This window comes from Triturus cristatus, chromosome 10 (assembly GCF_964204655.1).
Source record: "Triturus cristatus chromosome 10, aTriCri1.1, whole genome shotgun sequence".
NCBI lineage: Eukaryota > Metazoa > Chordata > Amphibia > Caudata > Salamandridae > Triturus > Triturus cristatus.
The window spans coordinates 802392413-802406627 of NC_140593.1; the positions used below are offsets into that span (position 1 = coordinate 802392413).

The 14215-nt window shown below is 43.5% G+C and overlaps 1 protein-coding gene across 3 annotated transcripts in view; it reads left to right on the forward strand.

Moving 5' to 3' along the window:
* The window catches only part of LOC146790029 (uncharacterized), a 205528-nt gene that overhangs the window by 46152 nt on the left and 145161 nt on the right, over positions 1-14215 (forward strand). For 2 of the 3 annotated variants that reach the window (XM_085630160.1, XM_085630159.1), the window contains exon 1: positions 13984-14089. The exons of the other annotated variant lie outside the window; for it this stretch is intronic. In XM_085630160.1, the coding sequence (XP_085486286.1) occupies positions 14037-14089 (53 nt within the window). In that variant the 5' untranslated portion in view covers positions 13984-14036. Of the gene's footprint in view, positions 1-13983; positions 14090-14215 lie in introns of those variants that run through there. 3 annotated transcript variants of the gene reach the window in all.

Consider the following 14215-nt stretch of genomic DNA (forward strand, 5'->3'; position numbering starts at 1 on the left):
GCCTTAGATAGACTTAGCGGGCCTGTCGCGGTGCCGGGCAGCATAAAAGGATGTGTGCCGGTGATTCAGTTTTATAGTTACGCAACCTGCAGCTTACAGGTGAATATAGCTCTCTTAGGGGAAGCGGGTGCAGCCTTGCTGCTAAAACCTGATTAAGGGCTCCTCCCCCACGGCCTGGTTAAGGTGGGACTTTGATGTGGGCAAAAATTGCGGCTGTCTCATGAAGGTCCCTTGCCTGGAGGAATTCGAAATCTAAAGAAAGAGACAGAAGGCACAGTTTTTTTTTATTGATGTTTTGACCGTTGTATGGTAAATGATGTTTGGCTCCCAGTTCTCCATGGCCAGATGCAGGGATTCCTTTGCTGCCGTAAGTTGTGTTTACCAGGGGTTATTCGGTCTGCTAAACATTATTTTTAGAAGGACCTTCATGGAATTTTCTGGGTCCGCGGTTGCCATGTAGAAATATTTTTCCAAGGTGGCCAGCCCTTTCAATGTTTGTTTGTTGAATTCTAGGCAGACCAGAATGTTTCTCGTGTAGGAAGGAAGATAGAATAATTTCGTATAGGTTTTGCATTGGATTTTTTCCACATCTGCGGCTTGCATGCCTGGTGCGCATAGTTGACTGATGGTAGAAGTTTGGCCCATATTACCCTTCATATTGCTGTGGCTGTGGTGTGGGACAGTCGAGGGCTGCGTGTAACTTGCAGAGGGCGTGCGTGACCATCTTCCCTTTCAGCCTCATTTTTTGTAGATGGAATGAAGGTCGGCCTGACTTGCATAGCCAAGCACCCAGATAGTTGTAGCTTTGTACCCAGCTGCGATTTCAAGAGCCGTTTTTTCGTGTGGCTCCCAAAAATCACTATTTTTTAATTGCTTGCGTTGGCAGCCAGCTCATTCCGGAGGGTGTATTTGGGAAGTGCTTTGCATGCTTTTTGAAGGTCTACTTTGGTGTGATCTAAGAGGACTAAGTCATCGGCATATTGCATCAGATGGATTTTTTTCGTTCCAATTCTTGGAATGGCAAGGGAGGATCCCATTAGCGCAGAGCCCAGATCTGCAGTATCTAGATTGAATTATAATCAAGCCAGCACACACCCCTGTCTTAATCCTGGTTCAGTGGCAATTGTTTCGGTGGCTGACTCCCTCGTAAGTTCGAGCCTGACTAAGGTTCCGGAGTATAGTGATCTGATGGCTCGCAGTAGTTTTGGACAGATGTTCTACCCCTCCAGTTTCTGCCAAAGGATGTTACGGACTACCCCGTCGAAGCCACTGAGTAGTTGATAAAACAGGCGAAGACCGGGGGGGATGAACGTGTGACAGCTTGTTGGACACGGTATGAGAGGACTGTGATGTTATCGATTGTCGAGCCTCCTGTGCGAAAACCTGTTCGATAGAATGGTAGGAGGCCCTCGTTGTTTTCCCAAGCCGATAGTTCCACCAGGAGTGTACTGGCATAGGTCTTCCCCTTGATGTCCAATAGAGTGATCATGCAATAGTTTTTTGGGTCGATGGTTGCCCCTTTCTTAAAAATAGGCTGTAACAAAGAGCCCCTCCATGAGTCTGGTACTTCTTCCAGTAGCCTGCATACTACATACAACGGTGTAAGGGTTGCTGCCCAGAAATGTGTGTCCGCTCTGAATAAGGAGCCTAGCAAGCCGTTTGGGCCCGGGGCACCATCTGCTCTGATCTTTTGTTGAACGGTATGCACTGTTGTTTTGCTTAGTCCAGCATATGACTCAGTTCCCATTTCTTTAGATGTTCTCCGTGGTCGATGTTCTTTTAGGCCTGTATTTTCCTCATTTCTGACGTAGAATGACTTCACTGTGGGACCCATGTCTCAGCTGGGACGGCGTTTTCTGGTTTTTGCCAGAATTGTTGGGATTTAGTGTGGGCCAGGACCTCGAAGATTTGTATCCTTTTCTTGTCATTTGCATTTTGTTTGAATTTCCAGATAAGTTGTTTGTGTTGTTTTGCTGTCGAGTTTAGCTGCCTTTTTGGTGTTTCACTTTTTTTTTCCCTATGTGCCCTTTGTTTGATTTTTAGCAGCTGCACACTTTGTTTAATCTTTGGGACTGCGCCAAATATCTGGGGAGACATTTATGTTGTTGGTCTCGGCCGCTTTCCTCTAAATACTGTACCCAGTTCTGGAGCCACCTTTTCCCAGGCCTCAATGATGACTAGATTATTTGTTGCTGGTGGCCCATATTGATTTCCGTCTATCATATTTGTTGGTGGTCATTTTTGTCCATTTTATTCTCTGCAGAAGTCTGTGCTGTTCCTCTCCGTTTGACCTCTTGATGGGGGCAAGGGTGTGGCGTTTTCCAGATCTTGTCTCCAGATGGACTAGCAGGGCTGCATGATCGCTTTCGCCCGGTGGGAGCACGTCGAAGCTTAGCATGATGTTGCCTATGCGCAGGCTCAGAAAGATGGATGATTGTTTGTTTGTTGCATGTGGGCGGATAAGCTCAGCCAGATCTGGTTGAGACAATTTCAACTGATTCTAAGTTGTAGGTCTGAAACAGAATGTTGAATCTTGCCATGCCTCCGGCAACCCTACTTTGGTTGGTCCATTCCCCCAACTGATGCATGTTAAAGTCTCCCAGGATTATGACTTCCAGGGTTGAGGGTTGCATGGTGTGCTATTAGTATTTCAATTCGTTCGATTAGTCGGCCCTGGGGGTTGTGATATACATTGATTGATAATATTGATAGGGGTCCTACTGCGTTTTTTGGCCTTTTAAAATGCCAGCTAACAGCATGTCAGAGGTGTTTAATACCACAAACCTCAGCTTTGAGTGTTTGATGTATGTGGAAATCCCTCCTGAGTGTCGCCCGAATAGGTTAATTATTTTAGCAGGTTTGTGAAATTGAGTGTATCCTGGCAATGGGGTTGGTGTTAGTGCCCCTGTTTCTTGCACACAGATGATATCTGCACCCTCGAGAAATGTGTTTGCCGCTGAGCTGTGAAGGATCATTCCATGTCACAATACTGAGGGGTTGTTTGCTTACTTCCGTGCTCTTGGAGTGGAAGAACCCTGTGCTAGGCCAAGTTAGAGGAGGACCAGTTCCAGTAGGCTGCATCGGGAGAGGGGGGCAGGCAAGTGAATGCACTACGTATGTTGGTAGTAGTTACTTGCCTGCCCTCGTTCTGACCGTCCAGCCTGCACCTGATGCCCCAGCTGGTGTAGTGTAGTTCCTATATCCCTGATAGGCTCTGCGCATTGGAATAATATACACTATAGTTTTGACATAGGACTGAGGTCAGTATGTCTCTATCGAGTACATTAAACTTAATTACTTGTGTGTGCCAGCTAACTCAGAGGTCACTAGAAACTTCTCGAATATACAAGAAGGGATTTGTTTCTGACAACCGCATAAACATGGCAACTTTGTTTCCCTTAGAGTCGGACCAATCTCAGAACCGTGGAAACAATAGATAACAGTTTCACTCAGTCAATCGTGCATGCTTCATTTCTACAGTTGCACAGAAATAGAGAGACGAGCGTTTCAATAAAAAGGGGTTTATTGAACAGTCTTATTTCTCATGCAAGCGATATGAACTGCTACAATCGTAAGACAGGATGCGAAGTACAATACGTAGTTAGCAGTAAGATAAAATAATACTGCAATAGCATGGTTTGTAGCTATGACGTATTCATAAAATACATACATAAATAACACAGGCTAAAATGTGGATACTCATCTGATTCTTCTAAATAGTTCTACCCCAGTGTCTCTTACCTAAGCGTAGTACGAGGTAAGAAGTAGGCGCTGTTTTCTAAAGTATAGCTAGGTATAGTTTTAGTTTTGCCAAGAGTTGCCAAAAGTTTCTCTAAGTTCTAGTCTGCTCCATACCTTAGAATGTGTGAGGTTGGAATCTCTTTCCGGGACTCGATATCTAACACCCCGCAAGGGGATTCAGAAACACTGGAGCTGGATTATCTGCGAGGAGGATGACAGCTTCTGGTCAGTGCATCAGGTGGGAACTCGATCTCCTTCCGAACTTGCTGTGGCGAGCTGCAACTAGGCAGTCGAACTGGACCGTACCGGAACCGTGGTTTGCCAGGGCAAGTGCAGGTATATTTATACCTTGAAGAAGTTTAGGAATGCCTGTATTGAGGTAAAAGTCGGGCATCGGTACGTCATGAATGAACCCCTAATGAATAGATGTTCATGCATACTAAATGAGTTCTTGGAGAAATCAATATCCAAGCAAGGGAAATTTCTAAAGGCTTAAGAGTCTGGGTTTCCAAGAACTCGTTGTGACGTGGATTGACGGATGTAGGAGACCATGCCTGTATTTGGTTAGCATGGACAATGCCTAAATAAGGGCTGGATTTTCTATGCCTAAATAAGGGAAATATGAATTGTACCTATATAAGGGCATAAATCGTGAAACCCATATACGGAATCTAAATCTACACACAACACCCACTCCAGTTTCGTATGAACGACATTACTAAATCCCAAACATACTAAACGTATCTAAAAAGAGTATCACTTGATTTGCTAAAATATGCTAAAACATATCTAAAAACATATGTCCTAAAAATGCATTACAAAACCATTGCTATGCATAAGGTGCTGTACATATTAAAAGCAATATTTCATTCTAAACATATGTGTGCATTTGAAATGCTAAAAAGAATGAACCAGAAATATATACACATGATTAAACGGCTCGTTAATACAGAAAAAAAAGGGGGCCCAAAACCATTTCATATCAGGTTAACACAGATCAATTGTTGATGTGACAAGGTGGCAAAATGTCCCTGGAAGATTTTCAAAGAATTCCGTTCTCTATGAATAGTTCTAGTATAAGCAGATTATTGTGCCAAAAAATGAAAAAATACAAATTTCGAAAAAAAAAATTAATCATAGGAAAAAAGTTCCAAAGTTAGTCACTTGTCTGAAAAAGAATGAAGGCCAAATTCAGAGTCTCATCGGAACACTGTGCCTGAATCAAAAGTCAGTATGTGGGCCTGGAGAAAACATGAAATCTTCTAATCCTGTAGACAAAAAGTCGTCTACTGTTGTAGGTGAAAGCTGGAATACCTTGTTTAGAAGATTAACTGCACATCGATGTGAACTATCGCCTTCAGCATTGGTTGCGTCAGCAATGTTCGAATCGGATGTTACCTGCTTGCCTGATGTTTCTTCTCGTACCTCAGCAGTAGCAATTTGCGTCTGTGAGATCTCAATGAATGCCGTCATCAGGATTGGTAGCCGCTGGGGACAACACAGAGCATGGGCCGTTACCGGGTCCAGCAGAGTATCGATATCTGTAGGCATGACTGATGGGAATGTTAGACAGATGTCTAGCACGCATTCTTCACCGCAGAGCAGGCAGCGTAGAACAGGTAAGATGCAATCTTGCCAGATTGGTCTGAATGACAGAAACCATGTGGTGTTTAATTCTCGTAGACGAGATAAACCCAAAATTTGGACGATGCGCTCACGACACTTCATCTCCAACAGAGCTCTCTCTATGGTGCCTGGAGTGACGCTGGTGATTTGGCTTGACATATCGTAGCAGCAGGAGCAAAAATAGGATCCCTACAACGAGTGCTAAAAGGAGCGGCAGTCCGCCAAACACAGAGTGCACGAAGTTTGGAAATATGCAGAGGACTGCTTGAAAAGGTGCTAACAGTCCTGCACATACGTTCTTAAATACGTGTATAATACCGCTCGTATCAGACATGTTTAAGATACGACCTACCATTTCTGAGAAATGTACAGGGCAGTTTGTATACAAAAGGGTATGTATCTCGGCAGAAGTCCTTGCGACTTGGAGATCATAGGTTTCTCCGGCCGAGGTCAGTGGCACTGTTTTCTGTAAAAGAATGGCTTTCAATCTGCTTAGAGTATCAATTCGTATAGAAGAGATGTTCAGTGAAGGCCATAAAAGTGACTCCCTGACTGTGTCTATTTGTGGAAACAAGACTTGCATACAGAAAGTGACCCTGGATGTAACCGTAACTAGATATGGGATACCTGGCAACATGCCACAGCAGCTTTGATCATTCAACATAATGTAACTCCCATTAGAAAGTTGGCCAAAAATTGGATTAATCACTGCAGCCGGTGAACCTTGCAGGTGACAGGATAAGTTTGTAGTGGAACCATCACAGGCCCTGTGTAAGTTAATACCCTGACAAAGGAGAGAACTGCTTAGTGCGTGTTCACAGTTTTCACCGCTAAGAAACACTTCACGTTCCCCACTCCAACATCTATGTGTGTAAGGTAAATCCCAGGATGTCTTGATGAATTGATTACCCAACCTTTCATATTTGCCTACTGGTATATGTTTTAGGCAATACTGAAAATGGAAAGTTGTAACAGGCAGAGTAATTTTACCATGTATGATCCACTCAGTCGCTGTTTTTTCTGCCACTGTAAATGGTAATTTTTCCAGTTTTTCAATGCTCAGCATAGTGTAGTCTGCTCCCCTTTGTGCCAGTCTGATCTGTTTATCAGTGAGATTGAATTCAGAAAACAGTGACGTAGTGTTGATGAAACGCCAAGGCACCTAGCCTGCACGCAAGTTTTGTAGCGTTCAGCCCAATAGCATGATAGAACGTAGCTGAGACTGACCATGTTTCAACATGACCAAGTCCTGTTCCATGATGTCTATGACAGAAGACACAATGCTGTCCAATGAATATATTCTGGACGACAGAGTCGTTAACCCATTGTCTACCACAGAGATAGTTTTCTCTAAATTAATACGATCAATTTCTCGTATTGGTTCTGCAGTCACTGCTTGGGTAACCTTCCATGCTTAATTATAAGCAGCGTAGATACCGGCATATGAAACGTTTTGACACAGTTTTCTTGGTCCTACCAAGAATCGCCCTGCCCCCTTTGTTGACTATACTACGGATCGGATCTCCTCTGCTGCCATGAGCAGGGCTGATTCCGTCGAGTGTTATGCCCGAAAACCATGCTGGGAGGAGTCTAGCAGATTATGGGAATTTAAGTAGTCTGTCAGTGAGCTATTAATTGCTTTCTCTAGGATTTTAGCTGCCATGGGTAGCGCAGCAATAGGGCGGTAGTTCTTAGGTACATAGGGATCTAGCGTGGGCTTCTTCAGTAATGGCCTGATCGTAGCTGTCTTCCAACTGGAAGGATAGTCACCAGACTCTAGCACTTGATTGATTAGAGGAGTTAATTTGCCTACAATTCTGTCAGCAGCAAGGTGCATAATCGATGGAGGGCAGGGGTCTTTTGGGGAACCTGATTTAATTAAAGTAATACGTTTAGAGGTTTCTTCCCTCGTTTTTGATGGAAACTTCCTCAAACTAGAATGAGTCGAAACTCTGTTAATCAATAGTTGTCCTTGATTCTCTGGGCTAAGGTGAGTATTCAAAAGTTCTTTATAGATTTGTTGGACCTTTTCCTGAAAGAAGGAAGCTAATTTTTCACACATTGCTTGATCGGGCTGAAACATGTTAACCTGAGATGGTTTAGAAAGTACAGTTATTGTTTTAAAAAGCTCTTTAGTCGAGTTCCCTGCTTCCCTAATCCTGGTTGCATAAAATAAACTTTTTGCGGCAATTATTGCATTCCAGTAATGTGAAAGGGCATGATTGTACCTGGTTTTATTCTCAGAGCTATAGTCCACCCTCCAGAGGCGCTCAGCCTTTCTACAAGCTATCTTTAGTGTTTTAAGTTCCAAACTATACCAGGGGGCAGACGGCTTAGCTCTCCTGACGGCTAGCAGCTTTTCAGGGGCTACCACATCAGCTGCTGCCGCCAGCCACTTGTTGAAGACATGAACCGCCTCCGAGTTGTCCTTACTGAGTGGAAGATGGGACTAGCCAAGTGCGGTGATTAAACTATCAGCATGAACCTTAGACCATTGTCTGATCTTTACCTTTGCTAGTTTTGGACGGAGTAGAGGTGTTGGTAAGCCTGACTTAATAAAGTAATGAATTGCTTTATGATCAGACCAGGGAAGAGCAGTGATACTGGCCAACTCCAGCTCTATGTTGTTTGCAAAAATGCCATCTAAAGTATGGCCAGCTTGATGGGTGGGCCCATTAACTACTTGACTAAAGCCCAAGGCTGCCAGGTTGTCAAGCAGTTTAGTAGAGTCTGGATAGTTGATAAGCTCCAGGTGATAGTTAAAATCGCCGAGAAGAATAAAGGGGTGGGGATCCATGCGTGATTCTACGTGGTTCATAAGGGCTTGTGGAAAAGAGGTCTTGGGCCCGGGTGGGCGATAAATCAGAAGGCCCTGAAACTTGGAAAGATTACCTAAATAGATGGTAAAATAGAGTGCTTCTGCCGGTAAATCTAAATTAGTTTCTACCCGTAGTTTTAGATGGTCTTGATGAATAATCGCTATCCCTCCGCCCCTCTTTCCCACTCTATCTTGTGCAGTAACCACATAGCCGTTAGGCAGAGCTATGTTCCAGTCTGGACCGGAAGTACTGTCGGTCCAAGTCTCAGTCAAAAAGATTAAATCAGGTAGAGTATTGTCGATCAGGTCAGCGATCTGATATTTGTTTTTATTTACGGATCGAACATTAAGGAGGATACAGCGTAAAACATAAACCTGGCCCGTCTGACTGTCTACGCAGGAATTATGATTAGGGGAGTCATCTAAGAATGTTACACCCACCCTATCTTGAGAAATATCTATCCCCGTGATGCTCTGTTTGCTAACTAGGTCGGAGCCCCCCTTTCCGTCCTGTCTAATCTGATAAGCGCACTTAGTGCAGCCCAGCCCTTCTGAGTATCTACCAGAAAGGACCAACTCATGAGCTTTACATGAAATTCTGCCTAGATCCACCAACTATTGTCTACTGTAGGTGTTTACCTTAAAGGGGGCAGGGGTCCTGGCGCTGGTCGCGCTCCGGGCGCAGACGGGCTTGCCTTTGGCGCGCCTTAGGCGCACCCGCTGCGCGCACGCCCCAGTACACCTTTTATGTGCATCACAAGCCGAAAAGCTAGCGCGTCAACCCAAGGTGCAATGCGGACCTGCCTAACTTCCAGCTACCGCCAGGGTCGAGCGCTGCAAGCAGCTACCGCCGTACAGATCTATGTGCAAAAAACGCTTTAGCAGCAGGAAGAACCAAACGATAAAAGGTTTGAGGGATTACAGGCCAAAAGACTGGAACCCACCTACTAACCGGTGCGCAGACGCCCCAGCGCACCTTTTATGTGCATCACAAGCCGAAAAGCTAGCACGTCAACCCAAGGTGCAATGCGGACCCGCCTAACTTCCGGGTACCGCCAGGGTCGAGCGCTGCAAGCAGCAAAGAAGTGCGCGGGATCAGGCCAAGAAAATACAGGTAAAATGCATTCAGTCCTATTAAAACGGTTAAAATTAAGTTAAAAATACAATTAAAAGCGGTTCTGTGCCCTGCTACCGCCGTACAGATCTATGTGCAAATAACGCTTTAGCCGCAGGAAGAACCAAACGGTAAAAGGTTTGAGGGATTACAGGCCAAAAGACTGGAACCCACCTACTAACCCTACATGATTCTTATATAATGCTGGGGCCTGGGGCCTGGGCCACTGCCCATTTCCTGGCATAAGTATATTTTAAATGTACTGGAAAATGGTTAGAGAAGGCTGGCATAATTATGTCTTCGCCATGTGGTCGCTCTCTGACAAATTCTGGTGGCCAGTCTTGTTCTGCTAGAAGTGTATCATAACCCTTTGAAAGTCGCTCCCAAAAGAGTGCTTTCACTTTTCTTGGGATGTCTCCCTCCATCCGGAGTGTTATTTCATATAACCTATGCGGAGAACTAACCCTGGTATCTGCAGTTTCAACTTGAATGTCCTCATTCAAGTCCACTGTCTCCAGAAGCCCCTTCAGGTTCTGGCGAGCTACTGTAACTTCTGCTGCGCTGTCCAACATTGTCTGAGCCCATTCTCCATTCTTTAGTTGTGTTCTCAGAATCCTCGGCATATCTGATCTTCAGACCTGCTACCTTCTTTTTGAAAAATTGAGGTTTTGGTTTGTTTTTCTGAACGTGTTGATCGTCTTTGGACTTCCCGCGTTCTTCTTTTTTCTCTGACCGTCCTCTTCTTTCGGTTGTCTGTGATGATATCTGGATATCTGAAAGGTACGAGAGGAACGTGTATCAGTATCTTGATACCTGTCAGGTTTTCTCAAATTATCCCTATTCCTGAGGTTATACCTCCTTTCAGAGGGCTCCTTTTGAGGAGACCTACCTCGGGATTGATAATCTTTCTCTTTTGAATGTTGTTTGTTATTTTCTCACTTCTTTTTAGAAGAGGTAGGATTGTTTTTAGTAAAGGCCTTTTCATGACTTTCAGACAGTGGTGGTTTAACTGGTTTCCCTCCCAAACTGTCTCTGCCTAAATCTTCATAGGATTTTTCAATTATTCTGGCTAGTTCTTGTGGTTGTTCCTTTACATCAAATTCCCTTAATTTCGGGCGGATTGCCACTAATGCTGCTTCTCCTTAAATATTAAATAATATTATTGTTGTGACCTGGTCAAAATCTTTAAGTAACTTCATACCCAAATTCAGAGCAGGCTCTGCCCCGTATTCGTTTTGAATCTGTTTCAGGACATCAGGTATTACCGCCATAGATGGAACACCATGTGTTTTTGTGGGGGAACAGCCATTACAACGCGGTTTTTACTACGCAGTGCAGTTACATCGCATGCGTTACAACGCATGCGATGTTACAACGCTATGCCATTACAACGCAAGTCTTTACATCGACTTGCGCTAGATGGCGTGCTAACATTACAAATAGTGTAGTTTACTATTCCAACACCTTCCCTACTGTTAAGTGGACTGGAGTTGGAATAGTAAATTACACTTTTTTAATGTTAGCACGCCATCTAGCGCAAGTCGATGTAAACACTTGCGTTGTAATGGCATAGCGTTGTAACATCGCATGCGTTGTAACGCATGCGATGTAACTGCACGCGTTGTAAAAACCCGCGTTGTAATGTCATACATCCGTTTTTGTGTAGCTTGCAGCAAAGACTGCGCCCCAAGTGGTGCAGTCTTCCAGATGTGGTGTGATCCCCATTGGTAAAAAGATTGTTAGAATTCTGTGTTTTTCATAAGGGCTAGTATTTGGAAATACTGCTTCGATTTGAGTAATTTTTTGAGCTATCCAGAATGGAATTTGTTCACGTTTTGTGGGCATTTTACCCATGACTGCGTGTAAAGTCTGTGGAGTGATTTTGAGTGTATTCCCTGATGAGGGGCTGGATTTTGAATGGTGAATGGTGGTTGGACTGTGAAAGTCTGCATGACATATTGAACTAATTGTCTGTAAATTTTGATTAGCTCCTTGAGTTGAGCTAGTAATTCTACATCTGACATTTCTTCAATGTCAGGATGAGCTGTGTAGCCGGCTAAAATCGGCCATGTTGCTCCTGGTCTACCTAGTGGACCGAGCCTGGTAATGTGATTGTAATGTTTTAGGGCGCCTTTAAACCAGAGATCATGCTCCTGGTATGTGAGTGGAATTTCAATATCCTCGAAAGGAATATATTCCTCAGGTGGTTCATCTTCTTTGTAGAAGTGAAACATTTTAGTTACTGGATTTGATTCTGGGAATACTATCCATGAATAGAATACCTCTGTCTGGTGAGATTCATGTGCCTCTATCACAAAAACTGCCCTACCACCTCTTGGTGTTAGGCCATGTTTTATAAGTTTAAGAGTGATGGCTCTCCTTAAATTTGGATGGATGTTTATAGCACCCTTATTGGTTTCAATTAAACCTTTAGTATTAAAAGCTGCTACAACTTGGTCAACCGAAACGTCTGTATCAGACATTTTTGTTTAATGAAAAATGTAGAACAAGTTTCAAGGAAACAAAGATAAAGTGCACAATATTTTGGAACACTGTATCCTTCAACGTTGAACAAACCAAATAGCTAATACATAGGATTTTTGTCCTACTCCGCTATGGCAGATATTATCCCTGCCCACTCCAGACGTCTTATGGAGTATTATGAGTAGGGGTCTCTGAGAAAAGCACGACTGAGTTACTGTGTAGTTCCTATATCCCTGATAGGCTCTGCGCATTGGAATAATATACACTATAGTTTTGACATAGGACTGAGGTCAGTATGTCTCAATCGAGAACATTAAACTTAATTACTTTTGTGTGCCAGCTAACTCAGAGGTCACTAGAAACTTCTCGAATATACAAGAAGGGATTAGTTTCTGACAACCGCATAAACATGACAACTTTGTTTCGCTTAGAGTCGGACCAATATCAGAACCGTGGAAACAATAGATAACAGTTTCACTCAGTCAATCGTGCATGCTTCGTTTTTACAGAGTTGCACAGAAATAGAGAGACGGGTGTTTCAATAAAAAAGGGTTTATTGAACAGTCTTATTTCTCATGCAAGAGATATGAACTGCTACAATCGTAAGACAGAATGCGAAGTACAATACGTACAGAGTTAGCAGTAAGATAAAATAATACTGCAATAGCATGGTTTGTAGCTATGACATATATTCATAAAATACATACATAAATAACACAGGCTAAAATGTGGATACTCATCTGATGCTTCTAGATAGTTCTACCCCAGTGTATCTAACCTAAGTGTAGTACGAGGTAAGAAGTAGGTGCTGCTTTCTAAAGTATAGCTAGCTATAGTTTTAGTTTTGCCAAGAGATGCCAAAAGTTTCTCTAAGTTCTAGTCTGCTCCATACCTTAGAATGTGTGAGGTTGAAATCTCATTCCGGGACTCGATATCTAACACCCCGCAAAGGGAGTCAGAAACACTGGAGCTGGATTCTCTGCTAGGAGGATGACAGCGTCTGGTCAGTGCATCAGGGGGGAACTCGATCTCCTTCCGAACTTGCTGTGGCGAACCGCAAGTAGGCAGTCGAACTAGACCGTACCGGAACCGTGGTTTGCCAGGGCAAGTGCAGATATATTTATACCTTGAAGGTGTTTAGGAATGCCTGTATTGACGTAAAAGTCGGGCATCGGAACGTCATGAATGAACCCCTAAGGAATAGATGTTCATGCATACTAAATGAGTTCTTGGAGAAATCAATATCCAAGCAAGGGAAATTCCTAAAGGCTTAAGAGTCTGGCTTTCCAAGAACTCGTTGTGACGTGGATTGACGAATGTAGGAGAACATGCCTGTATTTGGTTACCGTGGACAATGCCTAAATAAGGGCTGAATTTTCTATGCCTAAATAAGGGCAATATGAATTGTACCTATATAAGGGCAGAAATCAGGAAACCTATATATGGAATCTAAATAAATCTACACACAACACTGGTCCCCTTCAGAATGCATGCCGTGGAGGTGTTTTTGGGGGGAGCTTTTAGAACAAAGGGGTACTCTTCTTTGTCGATCATGAAGAGTTAGGCAAACAGAACACTCAGTGCATACATGTGCCAAATGTGAGGTCATGGGAGAGCTGTACCTCACACGAGTCAAGAAGAAAGAATACTGTTGATCAGAAGATGTCATTTAGAAGATTGTCTGAAGGACATCAACTGTGAATATTTCACTTATCCAGAGGTCAGTTAGGGAGCACTTATCCAGTCATTCAATCATTTGAAATAATACAGGCTAGAGAGGCATAGTCTGATGTGTAAATAAAAAGTATACTCTACAAGCGTCTGGCATTTTTCTATATGACGGCGAGCTCCATATAGCATTGGATGTAATTTAGAGGTTAAAAAGACACATTTTTATTAATAATGGCAAGAATTGTGAATGCATATTTGTGTCTATTCCAGCAGAAGTGGTGGGGACACAAACATGCTGTCTCTGAGTTGTGATTGCCACTATTTCAGACCCACTTGGAATTCTCCCAATTTCTCAATGAAAGCTCCTCTAGTTGTGAGTTCTCAAACTGAACTATTTCTGTCCATTGTCACTCTCAGGCTGTAGATGGGTTGTGTCTGTGTTACATCATTGCTGACATCATAATGAGCCATTTGTAGTATCTGCCTGGCTTCTGCGTTCTGAGCCCAGCCTATCTCATCTGGGCACCGACTGGATCACCAATATCCGATCCAGCAGAAACAGGAGATCAGGAAAAGGGGGCAATGGAGGTGCACCGGTACCAGTTCTCCAGAACCAACACAAGTGCAGAAGAAAGGTAAACAGGGAAGAGGAACAAGCATTTACTTATATATGTAATGCCAATGCTGAAAACCTTGATTGTTGACATGCATTCATAGAGACTCAGATGAGATGTAGAATGGAAGGTAAATGGATTGACTGG